The 23,566-nt window shown below is 43.0% G+C and overlaps 1 protein-coding gene across 1 annotated transcript; it reads left to right on the top strand.

Moving 5' to 3' along the window:
• Positions 1–812: 812 nt before the first annotated feature.
• LOC104074674 (putative Polycomb group protein ASXL2) lies at positions 813–23,558 on the top strand (the record flags this gene model as incomplete). The annotated part of the gene is made up of 7 exons (XM_009574865.1): positions 813–939; positions 9,108–9,248; positions 10,648–10,811; positions 14,399–14,495; positions 18,620–18,725; positions 20,512–21,229; positions 23,415–23,558. Coding segments are annotated over 7 exons (1,497 nt in total), but the record flags the coding sequence as incomplete, so codon positions are not given.
• Between the last annotated feature and the right edge of the window lie 8 nt (positions 23,559–23,566).

The following is a 23,566-nucleotide window of genomic DNA, read 5'->3' as shown; positions in this document are numbered from 1 at the left end:
ATTATTATTATTTAGGGTAGTGGTGATCTCTAGTTAACAGTCCCACTCATTTGTATATATGCAGTGTAATATTTCCTATTACTTCCTATTTTGAAATTCCGCTATATACTTGATCTGTTGTAATTTATTCTGCTGTTAAGTTTATGTGGGTTTGGATTTCATTTTTTGAAGACAGACACTTTGGTTTGGGTAAATGCTGCAGTTCAACCAAATCGCCTTCTTACTTCCTTGCCTTAGTAATTTGTGCCTTTTAGGCTGTGTTATGGTTGCCTTAACAGTCTTTGCTGAAACAAAGGATTTTGTTTTCTTCCCTTTAGTGTTTTAATCTTTATTACTCTCCTAATTAAAAAAGTCTTTCCTAATGGGTAGCCTCTCTGTTGAAGGTTTTTAGTAAGTTGCTACTTGCTTCTCCAGGAGACAGAAATTAATTACATGATGGTACTTTTACTTTGAAGTTATTTGTCGAATTACTTCTTGAACCAACTCCAGATTTGGAATCCTTTCTCTTTGCATTCTCTAGAGATCATTTTTTTCTGGAAACAACACAACTTAAGATGTTCTGCAACCGTAACTTTTTACTTTAGATGCAAAGGTAGGAAATCTCTCTGCTTGTAGTAGTGTATTTAAATAGACAGTATTGGTGTCCCATGCAAACTGAATGTGTTTCAGAAGTCGTTTTGAACTTCTGACGTAGTCAGAATCAGAACCTCACTATCGGTTGCTGTAAAACAAGCCGTTTGCACTGTGTGCTAATAATTTCTAAGAATATTTTGAATTTCTCTTTGCTCATGTTCTCCTGTCCTCTTCCCCAGGCCTTGAAACAGCAGCAGCAAAAGCAACAGCAGCAGCAATGCAGAGCAGGCATGCCTGTGTCGTCTAATCAGCATGTCCTTCTGAAGGCCGTCAAGGCAGCCAGTGACTCCACACCTGCGAAGTCCGGTACGTGGCAGTGACACTCCTATGTGTTCTTCTCCTGTCGTGTCTCTTTAACTTGCCTTTTGTTGTTCTTAAGGGAGAGAGAAGAAAGTGCTCTTTTCATATGGCGTTCTTTTTGTTTCTGAAATAGTCTAGCTTCTATTTTCCTGGCTTTGATTTTATTAGGAATGCGTTCAGTTAAGAATAGATCTTGAATAGGTCTTATTGTGCCGTTGTCTAGTTAAAAAGCTTCTTTCTGCTTTTCCCCTATAGTTGCCTGTACTCTGTGGTCAGGTATTTCTCATGGCTAAGCAAATTAGGTGGTGTTTCTCTTAGGATTTATTTTTTTCCTAAGTGGCTTCTCATTCTGTAGTGTGGCTTTCATGTCTTGTTCCAAAGATCTACGTTCTGATCTGAAAGATCCCCAAGAGGTTTCCAGCATTTATGCTGCATTAGAAATTAATGAGATCAGTGCTCTTCTCTTGTTCGTTCAACAGTGCATTAGCTCCCTTGCCAGCAGCAGTATTTCACTAGTTATCATAAATCCTTAGTAGTTACTTCTAGCTAGTTTTCTCTAAATTCTTTTCAGCGTAACTGATTTCCATTATAAGCGCCTGGTTCTGTGAGCGTGACTCAAGTTGTTTTCTTTTAGATGCAAGAAATGCCTCTGTGTTTGTATAGACTGGTTTTCATGTTGTACAAGTAAATGACTTTGTTAACTAACACTGTCATTATCTTATCAATCCACAACTTGTCAAGAAATCTGTAAACATCACCAGTAGTGGCTCTGTATCATCTCCCAGATAACCGAGCACCAATTTGCTTTTCTTCATACTTACAGCAGAAATCAGAACAGTGGGCCTACCAAATCAAATCAAACACGTTTGGCCTGGTGACCTGTGTCCAACCCTGCTGATAACACATGCATGAAGAAGCGTGTAAAAGCAGGGTAGGCATGTAGAAGTGCTCTCCCAGAATTTAGCGTGTTGTGCTCCGGGACCTCTAAAGCAAGAGGAGGTGTCTTTGTATTTCACGGACTCGGTGGGATTTTCTTCAGTGGATTTGCCTAACCTGGGGGGTGGGAATGTTGACTTTGTAAATGACTTGTGGCAAACAACACACTGTAAAAAGGACTCATTTTTGTTTGGTTTGAGCCAGGCTCCTTATACCTTTATTTGATTCATTCTAATTATCAAACAGGCAATGAACAGCTATTGTTTATTCAACAACTTCTTGCCACTCATGACTTTTGTAGATATCTCTTTTTCAGTCTGAAGAGTCCTACTGTATTTTCTGATTCCTCATATGGAAAGCTATATGCTTTTCGCAATAGAGAATGAAAACCGTACACAGTATTCAGGGTGCAGATGCATTCTGAATGTGTATAGCATCAGTTTGGTATTCTATATTTTGTTCATATTTTCTTAATTATTATGCTTAATTCCTAGCATTCAGTTTGCTTTTTTTGACCCAGGCAAGAGCAGGCATTTTCCTGGACCTGTTGAGATTCTGAGACTCTTTCCTGAGTTGTCATTTTCTATTTTAGGGCCCAACAGTATGTATGTAAGGTTAGGGGAGTTCTTTTTGTAAATCACTTCATGTTTCTGTACAGTGAATCATGTCTGTTCTTTTATCACTCAGCCATTCATTGTCATTAAGTCCTTCTGCAGCTGTAATGGGGGAGGTTAGGACCTAAGAAATAAACAGAATTTAGGAACACGGGGTTGGCATATGGGGTATGGAGCAGGGAGAGGCAGGAGCGGGATCAGCAGCATTGTGTACGAGAGGAAAAGAGGGCTGGCTTTTTGAGGCTGAGATCTCTTCCAAAAAGCAACGATCTCCTCCTCTGCTTCACAATCTGCTGATTCTGATCCTGCTTCACCGTCTCCTGCAACACGTACACAGTCCCTGTCTGTTTAAGCTGTGTATACTTCTGAAGTCCCTGCCCTTATACGCCATCTGTTACACTAATTATCATGGGTAAAATGCTGTGCTATCTGTCAAACTCAGACACTTCTATGAGATGGAAATTCCCTCCCCCTCAATAATTACCCTGTTTTTCCATCCTTCACCCTTGATGTACTTGACTGGTCCTGATTCATCTCAGAAAGATGATGATCATGAAAATGTAACTGTTGAGGAAGACGCAGCAAGAACGCTCATTCTGAAAGACTTCTGTCAGGTGTTCTCTCACAGATGGAGTGGCTGAGTCTGGCAGTCATCAAGCTTGCCCAAAAAAAGGGAGAGAAAGCAATCAGATCACAAAAAAATTGTATCTCCAATCCCAAATCCTATGCTATTTGCAGTCTTCTTAAAAATTACTTTTTGGTAAAGCTGATAACATGGCTAATACCAAACCGTTACCTTACAGAAAGAAGGTGTGCCTTCATTGTTCTTACAGCATCTATTAACCTGATTCCGGTCCCAAAACTCCTTCCCCTTCCAAAAAGTTAGTCTTTCAGCCAGCAAGCCTGTGCTTAGAATAAGAAACAACTGCATATGGAGAGAGAAGCTGCATCTCTGCTACTGAGATAATCATTGCCAAAGTACTGGGCACAAGAACTGGAACTCAGTCAATCCGTTCTGCTAAATTCCCTGACATAGCTTTGGCTCAGGACAAACTAGCAGTCTCCTAGGCAATCCTTGGCACGGCTTGGTGTTCAGCACAGGCCAAACATCATTCCCTGCAGGCAATTTGAATGTGGCCAACCACGCCTGGGGGAGACAGAAAGTTTAAGGATGTGAACATGGCCAGTTTGTGCCAGTTGTTCTCAGGGCCAGAGGAATGCCCAAGGTCACCGTTCCGTTTACTGGTGTAGAAGTAGCCAGAGAGGATTATATAAGAGCAATAAGACAGTATTAGCACGAAAAACATTTTGCTCTTGGATATTCTTGGTGTAATTACGTGAATGTTAGGCTGAAATTAAGTGGTCAGGTTAAGAAATTTCATAGACCCATCAGAAACTAGGCCTAGGAGTACCCTTGAGAGCTCATCTAGTCCACTCCTTCCTCAGGGCAGGGGCTATGATGCATTCCTGACGGATGTTTTCTTCAGTCTGTTCTGAGAGATGCCATTCATGCAAAGACCAAAAATGTCCAGCAAGTCTTGCCCTTCCTGATTTGTTAACTTTATCCTTAAAATGTTTTTCTTAGCCTCCAATCAGAATGTTTTCTTGCTTCCTTGGGTTTAAAGCCAAGATTTCCTGTCCTATCCACCACGGACACAGGGTGCAGGTTATTTGATTTCTTCTCCTTACCGCCTTTTACATAATTGGAGATGTTTCCTCATCTCATGCTGATTTTTCTTTCGTATAAAATTATTTCTGTGTTTTAGTGTGTTTGTTTATTCTTCCTTTCCAAATAGCTCTAAACAAATCCAAACCAAAACTAGACCAATCTGTCCTGGCTTGCTCGTTATATACTGCTGGAATGTTTCTTGTAACATCTGTTCAGACATAGGCAAGGTTGCAGCTATGCGCCGTATATCCAATTGAAAGGAACAGGCATATTTATCAGCTGTACTTCACGCATCATTTAATAGCAGAGTAAGTATTTAACAGTTGATGAGGTTGCCTGTTGTTCCCAGGCAGCTTTGTAGAGCAGACCCTTTCAAAAAGGTTAAGGGGAAAAAGGTTAATATCATCTTGCTTGTTTGAAATTCAGTCCTGAGCTGTGCTTGTGCCCTTTACACCTAGGCTGGTGTGGTCTGAGAAGGAAGCCAGAAAATTAATCCAGCAGAAAATTACACATTTCCCGTGACAGTATTAAGAAAATACAGTGCCAGATGTATGAAGTCTTTAGCATAAAATGATAGTTTAAAAGCCTTTTGCAATTCCTCTGCTAACTAGGCTTAAACCTGAATGGTTCATTAGCAAAACAGGCAGATATTGTTCCTGGAGGACCCCATCTCCTCAGCTCCCTGACCCAGGAGGAATTGCATCTTCACTTAGGGAAGTAGGAACAGGGGAGACCTAAGAGGGACTGAAACAGGTAGGATGTTTTGTAAGATTGTTAGCTAACATACAGTAATTATGAAAATAGACTAGTGGAGTCAGTAATCCAAACTCGTGTTACTTAGACTACTTAAAGTATTGTTTGGTGTCTTTATCTTGTGATCATCAGAATCTTGTGATCCTAATGAGGCTTTTGCCTTTCCTGGGTATGGCCAGGATCCTGCTGCTGGAGCCTGCTGTCTGGCCCTTCCCAGGCACTGCATGTCAGGCCTCTGGGGCAGGAGGTCACAGCGTATTGGTTTCTCTCCTTATTTTGGTTTCACACTTCCCAAACTATTGCCACATCCACTTTAATCATGGGTGAAGTACTTTCTTCCAGCATCTCTATTTAATTTTTGTTACTGTTTTTTTTCTTTCCAACTTCAACTTATCCAGCCTTTTTAGTACTAGTCTGAAAATGTGTTAGAATCATAGGACCAATCATGTTGGTAGGGACCTCAGGGAGGCCTGTAGTCCAACCTTCAGCTCAAAGCAGGGGTACCTTGGCTTCTACCAGGTCGCTCAGGGCTCTGGCCAGTCAGATCTTTGAAAACCTCCAAGGATGGAGGTGGCACAACCTCTCCGGGTCCCCACTCCATTGCAGACTGTCCTCATGGGGATAAAATGTTTCCTTAAATCCTGGCTGACTCTTGCCTGTTTTTTCTTGTCCTCCTGCCTTGCACCACTGTGACAAGCCTGGCTCCATCTTCCTGCTGGCCTCCCGGTAGGAACAGAGTAGTGACTACCAGGTCTCCCTCAGCCTTTTCTGTTCTCCAGCCTGATCAAGCCCCGGTCCCTCAGCCATTCCTCACAGGGCAAGCGCTGCAGTCCCCTGAGCATCCTGGTGGCCCTCAGCTGAGCTCACTCCTGATTTTTATGTCTTTCTTGTATTAGAGGCACCGGAACAGGGCACAGAATCAAGGTGTGGTCTAACGAGCACTTAGCCAAGGAGGGGGATAATGGCTTCTCTTGATCTGTTGGCTGTGGTCCTACAGCCCAGGATGCTGTTGGCCTTTGGTGCCAGGGCAGAAGTTCAGGTTGTGTCTGCCAGGACCCCCAGGTCCCTTCCAGTAGTGCCCCAGCCTGTATCGCTGCCAGGGGCTCCTCCTTCCCAGGGGCAGGACTTTGCATTTGTCCTTGCTAAAGTCAAGGTAAATGGCATCTACCTCTCTTCCCTCATCGACAAATCCAGTAATTGGATCACAGAAGGCACTCAGGCTGGCCAAGCATGATTTACCCATGGTAAGTCCATGCTGACTGCTTCCAATCATCATCTTCTTCGTGTGACAAGAAATGTGCTCCAAGAGGGGTCACTCCATGATTTTCCGAGGGAGAAAAGTGAGGCTAACCAGTCTGTATTTTCTCAGGTTGTCTGTTTGGCCCTTTTTGAAGATGCGTGCAACATTTGCCTTTCTAAGTTGTGGGGAATCTCCTGCAACCTTCATTTCTTTTCCAAGATGGTAGAGAGAGGCCTTGTAAGGACACTGGTGGGCTCCCCCAGGACCCTTGGGTTCAACTCATGTTGTCCCACAGGCTTGTATGGGTAGAGACAACCTTCTTGACTCATCTTCCTTGCCTTTACTCATCTTTCCTGAAGAGTTGGTATCTATCCATGCCAGCATCCAGCCATGTGGGCTTTCCTACCTTAAAGATTGTGCGGGACAGAAAGAAGTTAAGGATTGAACTCACTTTACATGTGGTCTCAGGAAAGCCGTATTCCTCTGCTTTTGCTATGGCCTTGTTCGACCAATGTAGGCTAGGAACAGTGTATGTTTATGCAGCCCCCAGTTAGACTGAACATTGATTACTGTAAAAGCCTCTGAATGTTACTGCAACATGAGTGGCATTTGTATGTTTTTTCATCAGCATCCATGGAGTCCTTTTTTCCCCTCCTGTCCACATGATAGTACATAGAAATAGCTCACAGCCTGTCGCGAGTGAGTGATTTAGAGGCTGCTTAAAGAATCACCATCAAAGGTATTAGCAGAAAGTGATTTTAATAGAGATTTATAAAAGCGTGACTTAACAGTTCAGTGGCAAGGTTCACTCTATCACTTACTACATGGATGAAGCATATAAAGAAAAATCGAGTTAAGAATTGATCTAGAATGATTTACATAGAGACCAAGTGCGAAAGGGGTAAGGGAGACCCTCCCATTGAGTTGCGAGGTTCAGGGCTGGATCCAGTCTTAGTCTCAGACTTGGACAACGGTTTACGTCTAATACAAAAAGAGTAAGGGAGACCCTCCCGTTGAGTCACGAGGTTCAGAGAAGACCCCCTTGCTCTCTTAAACTCTTTCTCAGAGAGGAGGATCCACTCCTGGTCCCAGACTTGGCCAAAGGTTTATGTCGCAGGGATTAGATGTGTTTAGCAGCAGCCTAAGGTTCATTCACAGTTTCGAGGTGGATCACAAGATTGTAGCAGCACTTAATCATTGACTAATTTAACACTTAGAAAGTAAGTTAGTAGAGTCTCCTACAATCACGACAGTAACTTAATCACAGATTATGCTTACTACTAGTTCACACACACACACACACACACACAGAGAAATATATATGTAAAGGTACAAAAGGTACCTGTTAAAAATTCCCCTCGAGTTCCGTGAAGGAATATTCACGTAAAATGTCTTGGCATTTCTCTCAACGGGCAAGGACTGAGCCTCGAGGAGTGAAGGGGTTCAGCTCAGGTCCTGTCGTCAGCTTTCAGTGACAGTCTCCAAATATTGCAGGCTTGAGAGGTCGCGAGCTCTGAGAAGCCTCCCACTCAGAGGGAGATGCTGGGTGCAGCCCACTGCGGTCCAGGAGAGCTCAGAGGGTCTCACTTAGGACCACCGTTTATAGGGTCGCAAGATGGTTGGCTTTAGTCATCTATAAATTTCCATCCTGGCCACAGTCCCAGGTGGTAATTAATAAAGATTCTCAAGCGTTTTGCTTGAGCTACGACTCAGATAAGATGACACCTGGGCCGGGCAGTGGGAGTACGTTCCCAGCCTCAGCTGTGCAGAGTTTCTGATACAGTCAAGGAGCGCTCAACGGCCAGACTCAGTGCACCAAGGCCGAGGTTTCACAGGAATTTCTGAGATCAACAAGCGGATGGGGGGTGGGGGGAATGCACCACCACACAGCCGGGACAGTGGGATATATTGAGATGGAGAAGTAAATTAAGCATACAAATGGCGAGAGAACAATGTTCTTATAGAAAGCAACACACTAATTCCACAATTTCAGGGATGTATTTAGTCAGAACTGGAACAGCTAGTGTAAGGAAGAGAAGGAAGGGAAGAGGAACCAGGCAGAGAGGAGACTAAGAGAGGCAGATGGGGAACAAAGCTGGCATGGACTGGGTGAAAGAATTGATTAGTGCAAGTCATTAATCGGAGCCAGCATTCGTTTGGTTTGTGACTTAATCACGTGTATTGTGGAGTTTCCCTCTCAAGGTATGGGACTTCAGTACCTTTCCACACTTGAATGAGTACCTGTTATTACACATAAACCTAAAGAGAGCAGAGGGAAGACCAGCTCATGTTCTTAATTCATCTCACCTGAGGGAAAGGAAGGCAGGGAGAATATAGGGAAGAAGCTCTTCCCACCAGCAGAAAAAATACTGCTATACAAAAGAGAATGTGGGTGGCAGTGATTTGTAAGGACAAATCATAGTGGTGAAATCTGTCTAGTTTGGCTAAGTAGTGACTTTGGAGGAGGACATGAAAACATCTCTTGAGTATTTGAAAGAGGAGGAAGAATTACTGAGGGTGGTCTAAAAGAACAAAAGCTACCATAGTAGGTTAAAATTTAGAAAGTACACATAAAGTATGAAGAGATTTTTCCTGACAGTGAACTCTAAGAGAAGCTAAAGCTGCCTCTGAAAGGAAGTTTTAACAAGATCATTACTGGATTGGATATAGACGGGAAATAAGATGGGACTGACTGGGAAATAGACTCAAACCATAAATGGAATGGCTGTCCATCCCTTTATTTTGTGATAGTCTGATAGCTACAAAGGGGTCTTCTACTTCCGCCTGTTGGGAAGTAAATGCTACAAGGGTAAAGAAATACAAGTATCCTAGAAGTGCTTGTCCCAGAGCTGCTGGGATTAGGGTATGCACGTTAAAGAATCTTTATTTCAGTCCAAACAGATGTCTCATGTAGTATTTCTTTGTATATCCCTGTGTTTAAATGTTTCAATTTCCTGTGCAGCTTGGGAAGGAAAGCAGTCAGATGGACAGTCAAGCAGCCCTCAGAACTCCACCTCCAGCTCTTCTCCCTCTGTTAAGCTTGATAACTCCTTGCCAGGGTTGGGGAAGAAACCATTCCAGAGATCTGACAGGCTCCATGCAAGTAAGATATTTATTTTTCTGCTTACAGAGATTTGGTTGCTCTGATGACAGAACAAAAGCCTAAATAGCAAAATTGAGTAAAATGTGTAATTAATTCCATTGTTAAAGTGACTTCTGGACAACTCTGGAAGGTACTGCGAGTATGCTGTGTGAATTAGGATAAATAATTCAAACCTTACATATGCAAATAGGAGTCTTCTCATTTCTTATCATCAGGGGTTTCTACCTGTGAATTTGCAGCGTGCTCTTTGAGAAGCAAAAAAGGACTTGCATTATTTAGCAGGCTTTTTAATGTACTTAAGACACTTTGGTAACGTTAAAAAGAAAAAAGAAATTCCTTCCCAGATCTTTATACTTCGGATTCCACTGTTGTTTGGCTTCCTTCCCATTCATTGAGGTTAGGTCTTTCTCAGCCCTCCTCACCTTTTGTGGTTTCTTTTACGTATAGCAATGATGAATTGACCTCGGTGAACTTAAGGATATTCCGAGGTCTCTATCTCTGCTAATCATTCTAGATTTTCTTTATCACTGGTGAAAATAGGCACTTTTCAGGGCATGTTTCATTTGTCCCCTGTAATTAGGAAATTCTGCAATTTAAGTAGATTATAAACCTGCAGAGCCATTTTCTGAATGACTTCTAATAGAGCAAACTTCCCCTAATGAAACAAGCCTCTGTAGCATTTATTTTGTTAGGTACTGTTACCTTAAAAATAATTGCTGTCATCCCTGAAGTCAGGGGGAGCTAAGCTTCAAAACACATGGTGTTTTGCCAGTAATAGACAGTGGATGAATCCAAAGAAAACAGAGTACATAGTACAAATGCTTTCTTCATTATTCTTCTCTGAATTTGCAGGACATACTGGAAGCTGGCTGTAGCGTAAGGGTTAATGCTGGACTTGCTGGCTTTCAAACACAGAAAGGGAAAGGAATAGTTACTCATTTTTACGTCTTTGTCTAGTGTTGTGGTTTCTACGCAAGCACAATGAGCTGATGAATTTTTCTGAAATGCTTTTGCTGAGAACAAAGTAGGAAGGTCCAAGAAGAAACCCCAAGGAACAAACTGACCTTAACTAGAGGCTTAAAATAGAAAATTGATGTGGCTAAAAGCAGTTCTAGAAACCCTCCTGAAAAAGTCTCCTTGCCAGTCCCCAGGTAGCCAGGATTCCTACAAAAGTTAGGTGAACTGACGCATATATTAGGTATGGAAATTTTCTGTGCTGGAAAGACCTCCCACATTTTGTTTTTAACTGTATGTGCAAAGGTAAACATATATTTCAAGTCAAGGTTTGAAATGGATTACTAAGGTGGCATTTTGAAAATCTCAGGTACAGTGAACTCCAAAGGAGCCTTTAATTCTCTCTTAGGTAAGATGTTACTTACGTCTTTGTGGTTCATTGCAGGGCAGCTGAAGAGAACAAAGTGTGCTGAAATTGATGTGGAAACTCCCGACTCCATCCTCGTGAACACAAACCTGCGGGCACTGATCAACAAGCATACGTTCTCTGTTCTGCCTACAGAATGCCAGCAGCGCCTGCTGCTGCTGCTGCCGGAGGTGGACAGGCAGGTATGTCGTGGTTTAGGCTCTTAGGTGTCAGTAGGGAGCATCTCCAGAAGTAATTCAGACTAGACATCCAAATACTGTGTTTATGTCTAATGGGATAGACTTTTTCTTCTGTGCACAGTGTAAAAAAAATTGGAGAATTCTTCAGTGATTCATTTGGGTATTTGTTGCTACCAGAAAAAAGAATTCAGATTTGATAAACCAGCAGCTTAATTCTGTTTAATCAACTCCATATTCGCAGCTACAGCGAGAGCAATGTTTCTGTTATGTTGGATTTGAAGAGGGCCAGGACTGGTGGGAATGCAGCGGTTTCAGCATCTTCCTCTCTCCTGGACTCTCCCAGACTCTTCAATATAGGATTAACCCTGCAGCCTTTTAGGCTGGTGCCTTCCCACAAAATACCTAAACAGATGCTGCCGTTTAGTTCCAGCCTCTTCTGTTTCTCATGACCTTGTGTCACTGCTGTCAAATTCTGAATTTGGTAAAGTGAAAACTGAATGAGTTTTCTATTGCATATTCATAATGTCCAGATCGTAGAGTCACCTGACCTGCTCCAGAGAGCTTGTGTCCTGACCTGAAACACACACTAGATTAAAGGTAGAAGCATGCAGTGTGAGTCAGCCTTGAAGGCAGTTTATTTTTGTGGATTGTCTGTCTGAGATCTCTTTGTGGGTGAAGAGAGGAATTTGAAAAGGCAGAAGAGTGCTCGGGAGGAATGGGTTCATTTGCTCTGGGAGTGGTACAGAAGAAATGGTGAAGGTTTTCACTGAGCTCTTCACTAAACAGTTGGTGGTAACTGGAACAATGAACATGAGTGGCAAGGGGGTAAGAACTCAGCCTTCAGTATTGAAAGAACAGCTAAGAGAATCTTTTGATAAGACAGTTATTTCAACTCAGCTGGATCTGATGAATTTCATCTGAAGGGTACATAAAAGAACCGCCTGAAGCAATCTCAACATTATAGCCGTTTTCTTCAGTAGCTTGTGGAAGGCAGGGATGACACTAAGAGACAAGAAAAGAACAAATGTTGTACTTGCATGTAAAAGGAGGGAAAAACAATGAGCTGAGGAAGTGAAGTTCAGTCTGTTTATGTTCAATACCAGAAAAGCTGTAGATAGAACAAGGATGCTTCCTTCCTTTTACCTTATTCATATGTCTTCAGCATTCCTACCCCAACTGGCTGGGAGCTTCAGAGCAAAGTGGGATTCTGCGCTATGCTTCCACTTCAGTAGGGGTGTTTACTCAGATGCCTTAACATATGTGCCTAGAGCCATTTTAAATGTTCTTTAGATATCAAAGCTGGCTTCAAGATGCCACTCCAGATGGAAATCTTCTGTATGTCCTGTCTTAGAGCTGCAAGTCCCTTGAAGATACTTTTCTGTGTGGTGTTCGGATTAGTTTTAGATGCCTGCGTTTACACACCTCGGTCACCTCCTGGGAGCTTACGTCTCAGCTAGTTTCCCTGGGCTCCCTTTATAGAAAGTGGAAATCCAGTTGGTACAGTCAAGAGCCTGTGACCAAATACAAGTCTCTGCTTCAGACCGAGATGAACTGAGCCCCCGCCTCCATACACTCACTTGAGTCAATCGCTATAAACTGTGAAGGGACACCAGCTCAGACGTAGACACTTATAGCACAGACATCCACCGTTAGTGAAGTTATATCCATCTTCACTATGGTTCTCACAGAACGTTAATGATGCGTATGGGTCTGCAGCTGCACTGTGATCTGCTTTACAGAGGATGCTTTGCTGAACAGATAGTGTTCGTTTGGACTTAGGAGGAGTTCTAACATTTTATGTTGTCTCGTAAATTCTAATCTTCAATCAGCATTCATTGGGGACTTTTTAGTCCAAGGCTGATCCAATAAATATTTGAAGGAATTGTTTTATAAGTCCTGTGGCCTTTGTAATAATTAGGTATGTGTCAAAATATGATGTGATGGAGTTTGCAGCTGGACTTTACTGGCAAGAACCTCACAGTAGATGGTAAGAGATTTCTGTCCTGACTTTTAAGTTTAATTGTCCTTAAATTGAAGTAGAATTTGACTGAGAATAAATTTTGACTAACTAAATAATATTGCTTGGTTCCTGAGAGAGAGGACAAATTTTACATTTCACTGTAGTAGATCTCCTAGAGCAGCCCACCACATCAAGTGGTGATGTGTGCTTTATAAAACATCAGGCTTTGCTGTAGTAAACAGGAGAAGAGGTGAAGGCATTGGACATGCCAGTTGTGAAAGGTCACATCTGTTGTGTTCTGCTTGGCAGTGACTCAGTCTGAGCTATTACAGCTGGTGCTTCTGTAGAAGAGAAAGTGGGCACTTTGAGGCACGACCCAGTCAGCCCTGCGGTAGTTGTCTGTCCTCCAATGCAAGGAACAGGCAACACCATCTGTGCAATAGAGGGTAGTCTTGTGAATTCTGCTCCCTGTAGTCGATCAATAGAGATTTGGACTAGAAAATAAATCTCTGCTTTTGTAGTCCCTATAATGGCTGCTCCTAACTCAAAATTTAAAAACCGCTAACTAAATCTTACCTACAAAACCTTCTACTAGGTCACTTCCATCATTTTAACTACCTGCATCACAAATGCTGCCTCAGGAAAAGCAGTGTTTCTCTTTATCAAATCCTGCACTGTTGAATGTTTGCTGCACAGACCTCCCAGTGTAATCAGATGTATCCTACATTTGGACAGTTGGATTTTGCTTGTTTGTTCTGATTTATTATTTATGCAAGAAATGGAAGCATGTCAGTTTTGCCTACTGCGAGTTTTTGTGACTTACTGAGTGATATGTGTATTTTTGTGTTCCATTTTTGTGGTAGAGAAATTCCACATTTACTTCTGTGGGATAAAGAGCAAAAGCAAACCTCCTATGTTTTATTACCCTGGTTATAATTTCCCACAATGTTGCAGTCTGAGCCTCATGCGTATGCCATAAGCATCCTCTGTAAAGCAGACCACAGTGCAGCTGCCAGAAGCCTTTCATGCTTATGTCCTACTCGATAGCATGACTGCCCTATTTGGTTAACCATATTTCAAGGACGGAATGGGTTTTGAGCTTCATTTGTCCCTGTTTTCCTGAAGCATCCATAGTTATGATTATATACATTTCAAAGTTACTTTTATATGATACCTTTTATGTCCTTGCTTTTCCTTCATGCACTTTATGTTCCCCAGAAGACAGCAGAGCTGTTGCTTTGGATGGTAGTTCAGGCGATATCTTGCATTCATTTTTCAGGGTAAAAGGCATCTGAAGAAGCTTTTCAGAGGCTATGCTGTTCTGTTTCCTTGTGCTTCTCCTTGCCGCCTGTACCATCTGCTGCTCATGTATGTTTGTGCAGCAGCAGGACTATAGAGGATTGGGCTAAAGCAAGGATGAGGAAAATTTACCACAGCCTCCTAGATCCCAGACTTGGCTAAGCACAGCCTTAAGAAGGCTGTTTATTTTCCTCTGAGTGAGTTAAAGATAGATTCTAGAGAGCTTTGTGGCAATGTTGGGACTCTTGCTCTGTTTTTAGATCCTATGTGACAACACGTGACATTTGTCTTTCCAGCTATTTAATACTATTTGCTTTGTCACGTATTCCAGGTCGGGGCGGATGGTTTGATGAAGCTGAGTGGCTCTGCACTCAACAACGAGTTCTTCACTTCAGCTGCCCAAGGCTGGAAGGAGAGGTTGTCAGAAGGTAAAACTTCCCCAGACAACGAAGCAAAACGCTAGAAGGCTTTCAGCTAGTGAATGTTTTGGGGAATGTGTAAAAGATGTCTTATGGAGAAGCTGAAGCACCAGAGTGACTTACAGGGTAAAGACAGCTGTAGTCAATACAGCCCACGAGAGCAAATGCAAACTCAAGGTCACAGGGGGGCTGCAGTAAGGAGTTCTCGTTTGAACTTAACATGTGGAAAAATGAGCAAGTGTCTGGAAGAGATGAGAAAAGAAGGAAAAATGTGTTTAAAACCTTGTTGAAATGACAGTAGAGCTGTGTTATTCTCAAGTTGTGGTAGCTAAATATAGCCCACTGCTAAGCTCAGTAGAGAAGGTAAATTATATTCCCAGAGTAATGCACTTTGTCATCAGCGAAGTCGTCTAGCCACAGTTGGTATGGTCAGTCCTTTGAGCCATAATTTTTTATATAACATAAAGCCAGCCATTTACTAATCTATAGGACTCCTGCACCTTCAACAGTCATTTGCACCTTGAACTTAGAGGTACTTAATTCCATGATCTGATCAAATCACATCATCAGAGGTGTCCTCACATGCGGGCAGGGACCATGTCCTCTACAGAATTGAACCATGCAGCCTGTCACCAGAGTTTTTATAAAGAGTGCAGCACCAATCATGACTCACTTTAAGAAGGGAATATCATTTACTCATGCCCAGATGACTAACTCTTAAGAGGCTTTTCCATAGAAAATATATCCAATTCTGTATGAATAACCCTTTATGTTTTGTAGATTCTGGGTGTATCTATGCCAGTAAACAGGAAGGTATAGAACTCAGCTATCTAATCTGTTTAATCGTTAAAACCACCCCCAGTTTTAGCCACCATCGTTTAGTGTTTTCCCTTTAATGCTTCTTAGAAGACCTTTTGTCCATTCATGTCTACACATCTAGAGGGTGCAGCTACGTTTATGCAAAGACTTTCTCACCAGAGTAAAACTGCTGTAGAACCTGCTACGGTAGTAAAGCTTGCAACGATGAGGGTGAATGCTGGAGATTTCCACTGATATTCTCACTGAGCACTGTATCTCTGCTCAAATATTAAAAGGATGATGCCACTGTGGGCAGAGCAGTCCTGTAGGCTTTCTTCAGCTACTCTTCAAGGTACTGAGGATTCATAACAATGCTGTTTGGGGTCACCCACAGTATTATTTAAGGTATGCAGGCCTGGTCAGCTTTGTCTTGAGAAAATGCAGGCCTGGTCCGCCTCAATATTATCACTGGGAAAGTCATGGAGCGAGCCCTCTTGGAGCACATCTCTGGGCATGTGAAGAAGAAGGTGATTGGAAACAGTCAGCATGGTTTTCCCAAGGGTAAATCATGCCTGAATAGCTTGACTGCATTAAAAATGACTGAATTTATGAACAAGGGGAGAGCAGTGGGCGTCATTTACCTCAACCTAAGCAAAGCTTTTGATAACTGTCTCCCACAGTACTCCTGTATCCAAGCTGGGACACTAGGGTCTGGACGGGCGGACAACCAGATAGGTGAATAGCCGGTTAGACGGTCAAACTTGGAGTCATGGTTCACGGCTGGAGGCTGGTGACAAGCAGAGATGGCGGTGGCCTGTCCGGGCACCTGTCCTATTTGCCACCTTTATCAACAACCCTGGCGGGGTTTGTGGAGGACACCAAACTGGGGGGACCAGTCAATATGCTGGAGGGCAGGGCTGCCATCCAGCAGGACCGAGACAGGCCAGATCCTGCCCCTGGGAAGGAAGAGCCCCTGGCAGCGCTACAGGCTCAGGAGGGGTGACCTGATAGCAGCCTCCTTGTACCTGCCGGGAGGCCAGCAGGAAGATGGAGCCAGGCTTGTCACAGTGGTGCAAGGCAGGAGGACAAGAAAAAACAGGCAAGAGTCAGCCAGGATTTAAGGAAACATTTTATCCCCATGAGGACAGTCTGCAATGGAGTGGGGACCCGGAGAGGTTGTGCCACCTCCATCCTTGGAGGTTTTCAAAGATCTGACTGGCCAGAGCCCTGAGCGACCTGGTGGAGGCCAAGGTGCCCCTGCTCTGAGCTGGAGGGTGGACTTAAGAGACCTCCCGAGGTCCCTGTCAACCTTCAGGCAGACGTTCATAAGTGAATGACTTCCACTGGACTGCAAGCCACCACGTAGGTTTTCACTGTGCTTTGCGCTCAGCGGAGCCTAGGCTGATGCAGATGTCTGCTTTTAGTTGAAATCTCCCAGCTGGGGGACAAAGGTGACGTAACCACAGCAATGAAAATCCAAGAATTCACTGCTACAACAGAGACTATTTCAAATGATTAATTTTGTACCCTGTTGCTTATTCTAAGTAAAGGCAGGCATTCCACTGTTTCCGATGCAACAGACTTTCTATATTTATTTACCTGACCAAGCTTATACAAAAATGGAAAAGAAAGTTGATATACCAGAGATTCTGGTTTGGGCCCTCTGTACTTGCTGCAATAAAAAGATAACTGTCCTGATTTAATACTGACAAGTAATAGTGTACTAAAAAGGGACACACTCTTAGTTTCCTCTGGACATATTTTGATAACTGCATAAAGAACAAACTCAGCAAGAGCTTCTTACGATCCCCTTATTTGATGGGAGAAAATTGTTGAGAAACAAACTGTGCAGTGATGGAAGTATTCAATTTCTGTTAATCTCTTTAAGGAATCCCCTCTCTTTGGTAATTGCAGTGTTGGAAAAGATCTGATTCTAGTAACCATTTCCTCCAGTGCTAAAGAGCACAAACAAAATGGTGTGTGAACTAGATAAACCGTGAGAATGAATGAAGTCTTGAGGCTCAAGGTCACATATCTGTCATCAAAGCACTGCAGCTGTGTCAAAAAAACAAACTTTCTTGTTGCCTAATGATGAACTCTTAAACTATTAACACACGGTCTTACAAACCTTAATGGTTCAAAGCTGCGTCGGGGAGGGTTCAGACTTGACATTAGGAAACATTTCTTAAAACCGCGATACACGTATGCATGAAATGTGCGCTTCAATGTGTGAGAAGGTTTTTTGTTTCCCACCTGCGTGCGACAGAATAGCATCTGTTGCCAGAAATATTTTCTGTCATTTGTGCTGGTCAAGAAGCCTTTGATGTTCTTGCATGCATATTTCACCACAGCCACGACTGTCATGTCGGGGTGCCATATTGCTTTGCCATCTGCATAGGCAATATCTTCAGATCCTTCAGAAAACGGCAGTTATGCAGTGCATGCATACACACAACATACATTTGTGTATAGATTTGTATTCATTTATAAGCATTTGTTGTTGTTTAATCCGGCAGGCAGCCAAACACCACACAGCCGCTCGCTCACCCCCCCTGCCCTGGTGGGATGGGGGAGACAACTAGGAAAAAAAGTAGAATTCATGGATTGAGATAAAGACAGTTTAATAGAACAGAAAAGGAAGGGAAAATAATAATAATAATAATAGTAGTAGTAGTAGTAGTAGTAGAATATACTAAGTGAGTGATGCACAATGCACTTGCTCACCACCCGCCGACCGATACCCAAGCAGCGATCCCCCTCTTCCACCAACCCCCAGTTTATATACTGAGCATGACATCATATGGTATGGAATACCCCACTGGCCAGTTGTGTCAGCTGTCCTGGCTGTGCCCCCTCCCAGCTTCCTGTGCACCTGGCAGAACACGGGAAGCTGAAAAGTCCTTGACTAGTGTAAACACTACTCAGCAACAACTAAAACATCAGTGTGCTATCAACATCATTCTCGTACTAAATCCAAAACACAGAACTATACCAGCTACTAGGAAGAAAATGAACTCTACCCCAGCTGAAACCAGGACAGCGCTGTTTCACGTAAAGCATCTATTGTCAGACGGGGTGGACACTGACAGGGAGAGGAGTTGTGACTGTCGGGCATAAAGCTGTTGCCCACCCACTGCAAGGAGCAGGCAGCAGAGAAACACCTTGCAGCGCAGAAGAAATGCTGACGTGCCACAGGCAGGGCTGCAGTGTCACAAGCAGTGAAGGGGACCTCTGTGTGACAGCACTCTCACCTCCAAGCGTGAAGGCTCCTGTGGTTATCCTGATTCATTTTACCCATAGCTTTTTTTGAAGATCTCCATTATTGTATTTTGCAGGTGAGTTTACACCCGAAATGCAGCTAAGAATACGGCAAGAAATAGAAAAGGAAAAGAAGGTCGAGCTATGGAAGGAACATTTTTTTGAGAGCTACTATGGTCAGAGGTAAGACATTCAACTGTCTTTTTTTAATCCCGCGTTACCTGTCCAGACGTTGCTGCGTTTGTAGCGTGCTGTCCATCAATAAACATTACTTTTCATTAGTCCTGAGACCTGAAAAAGGTCTCTAGCTTCATCTAGCTGCCACAGAACTGAGAAAATGCCTGAGTGCTCTAGGTCAGAAGGGACGTGTTTGCTGTCATGATTTCTAATGCTTTAACCGGTGTAGTACCAGTTCCCTGAGGCGAGGATGTCCTTTAGGCTTTACATCTTAACTTTTCCCACTCCTTACTACAATACTTGGAGACGCTCCCCTCTTACAGTTCTTCCAGTGTCCGGATTCTGGAGATCCACGGGTATGTGGTGGTCGAGCGTACTCTACCTTGCAGTAAGTCCCCTGCTACGTGAAATCTTGTGTATTTCCCCGCATCTTCAGTCAGACATGTATTTGGTTAAACTCCCAAGTCTGCAAGTCTTTTATGCTGTGTTTCTTTTTGCTTCAGGATTTTCCCATCCTTTTGAGCTATGGAGAAGATTTCAGGTTTCTGTGCAAATAACTATACTAAGAAACTTGAAAACCAACAGATGCATATAACTAACTAATAAGGAATTTCTTATCCTGCATCTTGACAGTTAGCTTTTATGCTTGTTCTTGGACTGTCAGCCAGTTTTCCTCCCGTTCATCTATGATGCTTTAACCCTCTAGAGCACTTGGATTATTGCAAGCCCTATTTTTATCATTCCGTGGTCTGATAGTTTGGGGTTTCACGGGTGAGTAGGAGGCTGGTGTGTGTGCGTGTACATATGGCAGGCTCCAGTCCTAAGTAAAGGAATAGACCAGGTTGAGAATGCAAGTGATCTAGTGGCATTAGCAAAGAGCTTTACTCGGCTAACTCACCCAGTTCTCTTAGTGTTGAAAACCAGGATGTAAACACGGGTGAAGCTCTGTGCTGGAAGATAAAAGGTGACGGCCATATTCTTGAAGCTTTAGGGGGACAGCGGGACAGTGTGGAGGTGACATGCACAACAGCAGGACTTCAGTTCCTCTCTAGCTCCTAAGAACTTGTCTGGTAGAAATCAATCCCATAGATTCATCAGGTTGGCTTCATCGACTTTGTGGGTTCATATTTGGGCAAAAAACCCAAATGTGATAACTTCATTAAGAGGGATGGATGAAGTTAATCCTAAATCAGATGTCACTCTAGCAATTAGATTCCCAGCTTGTTCATTTCTTTCACAAATAAAGATGGATAATAATACAGGGAAATACTCCCAGCTTTTTGATGATGGAGAAAGGCAGCAATGTCTGTTCTAAGCTGAGGGTGCGTCAGTGGTTCTGGGAATAGCTGTGTTCCTCTGGAAGAAATGGTGGGACGCTTTTCAGCGTCCCCTTCCGCAAAGGTCACCATATGAGCTGAAGTCAGATGAAAGCTGTGTGGGGTTGTTCGAGTGCTAGAGAGATATGTCTGTGGTGGCTAATAAAGGGAATATTTACTTTTGGCCAAATTCATTTGATTTTCAGCCTGGAAAATTGGTATCTGGATAGAGAACTAGATTCAACCTGTGTTTCATCTATTTAATTTAGTTGGCTTTAAACTTTGCTATTAAGTTCTGTTTCATGTGGAAGTACTAACAGTATGGAAGGCTTTCAAAGATCGTTGCATAGAATTAGGTGTGAGAGACATATTTATTTAGGGTGTGGTATGTACAGAATCCTCTCTCAGTTTTCGTAAGGATAGTATGCTTTTTGCAAGAATGTTTTACAAAATAGAAATTCTGTTTTTGTTGATAGTTCTGGACTAAGTCCTGAAGAGTCCAAGAGACTGACAGCAAACAGCAGCGCTGCCGAGCCAGAGACTGAAAACCCAGCAGCTGAACAGCAAAAATGCACGCCAGCCTCTCTGGCACCACTCAAAGAGGAGATTGCTTCTCCGTCAGAGTCTAAAGCACAAGCAGTCCAGGAAGCACCAGCGATGAAAAAAGGAGGAGAGGAAAGAAGAGAGGACACGCAGCCAAAACCAGCCAGACCTGCAGGGGCCTTGGTTTCCCCGGATGGGTGTGCAGTGAAACCTAGTGACCGTTCTCTCCCCACCAAAGAGAGAGTCCAAGGAGAATCCATTCGAGAGAAACCACAAACTGCTGCTAGTCAAAAGCCAGAAGAAGAGAGAAAGCACGCTGCATCAAAGGAAGTGCTAGTGAAAGAGACTGTCAGTACCTCAGTTTTGGCCCCGAGTAAACCAAAGAGCCCCGAGGCAGGTGAAGTAGTAGCAAACGTGAAAAGTCCAGTGATGACTCCAGAAACACCAGAAAAGAAGTCCCCAGTAAATGAAGAAATGGAAGTCAGTGTTGAAGCCCATAAGAGGAAGTCGGAGAGTCGCGAAGAAGCTCTAACCACTCCTGAAAAAAAGCCACGCATCATGGAGAACTGTCAGCACCACCAGGCATTTCGGACCCAGCCACAGTCCTTTCCTGCAGCGGGGACCCCGGTGCCACGGGTACCCCCACTCAAGGTAAAGAGAAATGAAGACAGATCCACAGAGCGGCCTTACATGGGTCAGTTCAGCTGGTGGCTCTCGCAGAAATGCTCTGTCAGTTCTAGTTATGTATGTAAATTATGTTACCTGCATATTTTAGTGATATTTGATCCAAGAATGTAAAAGCTCAGCTGTTGGCTGAAGGGAATCTACTGGCTGGCTAATCAACGTAACTTCAGTTAAGTATCTCTTGTACACATGTATCTGTTAAAAGATCTCTTGGGCAGAAGCTTGAACAATTGTGTGAAAGGCCAGGCTGGAGTGTAACAGGGAGTACTGTAGCTCACGGTGAAAACTGGGGAGAGCTGTGGAGGAGCTGCGAGACTATAATCACAAAGCAAGTTGTAGCCCAGGAGTGCACAGCACTTTGCAGACGTGTGAGTATCCCCAGCAGAACATTAACAGGTCCAGAAAGAATGTTATCAGCAGCTTCCTCTATGATATCAAGTCCAGAAACTAAATTATTTACCTTAAAAAAAGACCATCCAGAAATAATGCAGTTCTCATTTATACCAGCTGAATGCAGTGTAGTGCTGGACTAGGTAGCAGGGACAGACTATTGTAGGGAACATCTCGATTCCAAAAGCTGTTGAGTCTTAGTGAGAACCTACATAGGAAAGGAAACAGGCAGTAAATCACCACTAGGACAGGGCAGATGGAAAGGAAGCATGAAAGAAAGGTTCCAAACTCTGGCCTGGACAACGCAGTTCTCTTGCACTTGAGATCCAGGTCATAGGACCACACCCCTACTGCTACACTGCCAGGAAACACCCCGCTGGTAAGTAATAAACACTCCCCCTTCCGACCGCTGATACGCTTTCAGAAAATGATGACAAGATTGCACGTGTATGGATAACACTGATTCTTTCTTCGGTGATGTTATGCTCAACAGTAGATAATAAATGGATGAACCAGCACAGAAAAATTTTTTACAGTCATGTGTGACTGTATGAATAGAAAAGTTTGGTTTCTGTAGAACAGGGCCTGTGCTTTTTCTACCAGAATTTGCTCTAGTTAAAGTTCAGCTCCCTGGTTTGGGGCCTTAGGCAGAAGTTGTAAATGGAAAACTGCTTAATTACTGCATTTCTGTATGTCCTAAAAATTCTGCTCTCCTATTAAGATTCTTTTATACTAGGAAGTATATGAACACAAAATTTTAAAACCAGTTCATTATTCACACTATGTTAGTAAGTATGGCACAAAGGTATAAAAGCATTAATAAAATCTGTTAGTGACAGCAAATTGGGGGAAAACTGTCAATAAAAGAGATTTGAAATATCATACAGGAAGAATGGTTGACCTTCTAGTGTAATAAACATGGGATTTAATTTAATAATAGAGTGAATTTAAGGGTGATTGAAAATATTTTTTCCATGTAAGGTAGAAGACATGCCATTCCTCAAAAAAGAAAGAAGTGGTGAACTGGTTAATCAGAAGATGAGTGGGAGGCAGCGAGGTATTGCAGATACATGAAAACAAATGTAACCTTAAAATACACTCGCTTAAATCTTTGCAACGGAGACAGACGAGCACTATCATAAATGCACTGTTCTCATCACTTACATTCTAGAAAGAACAAACTTACAGAAAGTAAACTGGAACAATAAGGGGAGTGGAGAACCTGTTTTAGAAGAAAGAACTAAAATATTGGCATTTTATCTACAGATACGCAGTAGAGAGATTATTATTACTTTGTATAAAGACACTGGGGAGACAAATGTAAATACGCAGGGGTAGAAGAGCAATGCAAAATCAAGCAGAATGTTGACACAAAGCTTTAAAATTATATGAATTACATATAAATGAAGTATGAAACTTAGAATGAGGGATGATAGGTGTTGAGCTCTGGGAGAACCTTACAGTTTTTTCTGAGGGAGCTCGATAGGCTTTTGAGTAATGGTGTACGCTGTACTAGCCTGCAACTGCAAGGGTCAGGCTTCCAGTCTGAGTCACTAAGATTGTAATAGACTTAAAACCGGTGTGCCAGACATCAAAAGATCATACGCATCTTTTGTTATTTATCTCAAGTGAGGGAGATAAGGGATTTCTCCAAAACGGCAACTATTTCTCTAAGACTGCAACTGTAAACACTTACATTCTTAAATATGTGTGTTAAATATTCCCCGTATCTCAGCTGTGCTTTTCTCCTCCTCTGTTTCAGATCCCCGTTTCCAGAATCTCCCCCATGCCATTTCCTGCGGGCCAGGTCTCTCCCAGGGCACGTTTCCCAGTCTCACTTACCAGTCCGGGAAGAACAGGGGCCAGAACTTTGGCAGACATCAAGGCAAAGGCCCAGCAAGCCAAGGCTCAGAG

The sequence above is a fragment of the Fulmarus glacialis genome, unplaced genomic scaffold (assembly GCF_000690835.1).
Source record: "Fulmarus glacialis isolate BGI_N327 unplaced genomic scaffold, ASM69083v1 scaffold29693, whole genome shotgun sequence".
Classification (NCBI taxonomy): domain Eukaryota; kingdom Metazoa; phylum Chordata; class Aves; order Procellariiformes; family Procellariidae; genus Fulmarus; species Fulmarus glacialis.
This window is presented reverse-complemented; position numbering and strand designations above follow the sequence as displayed.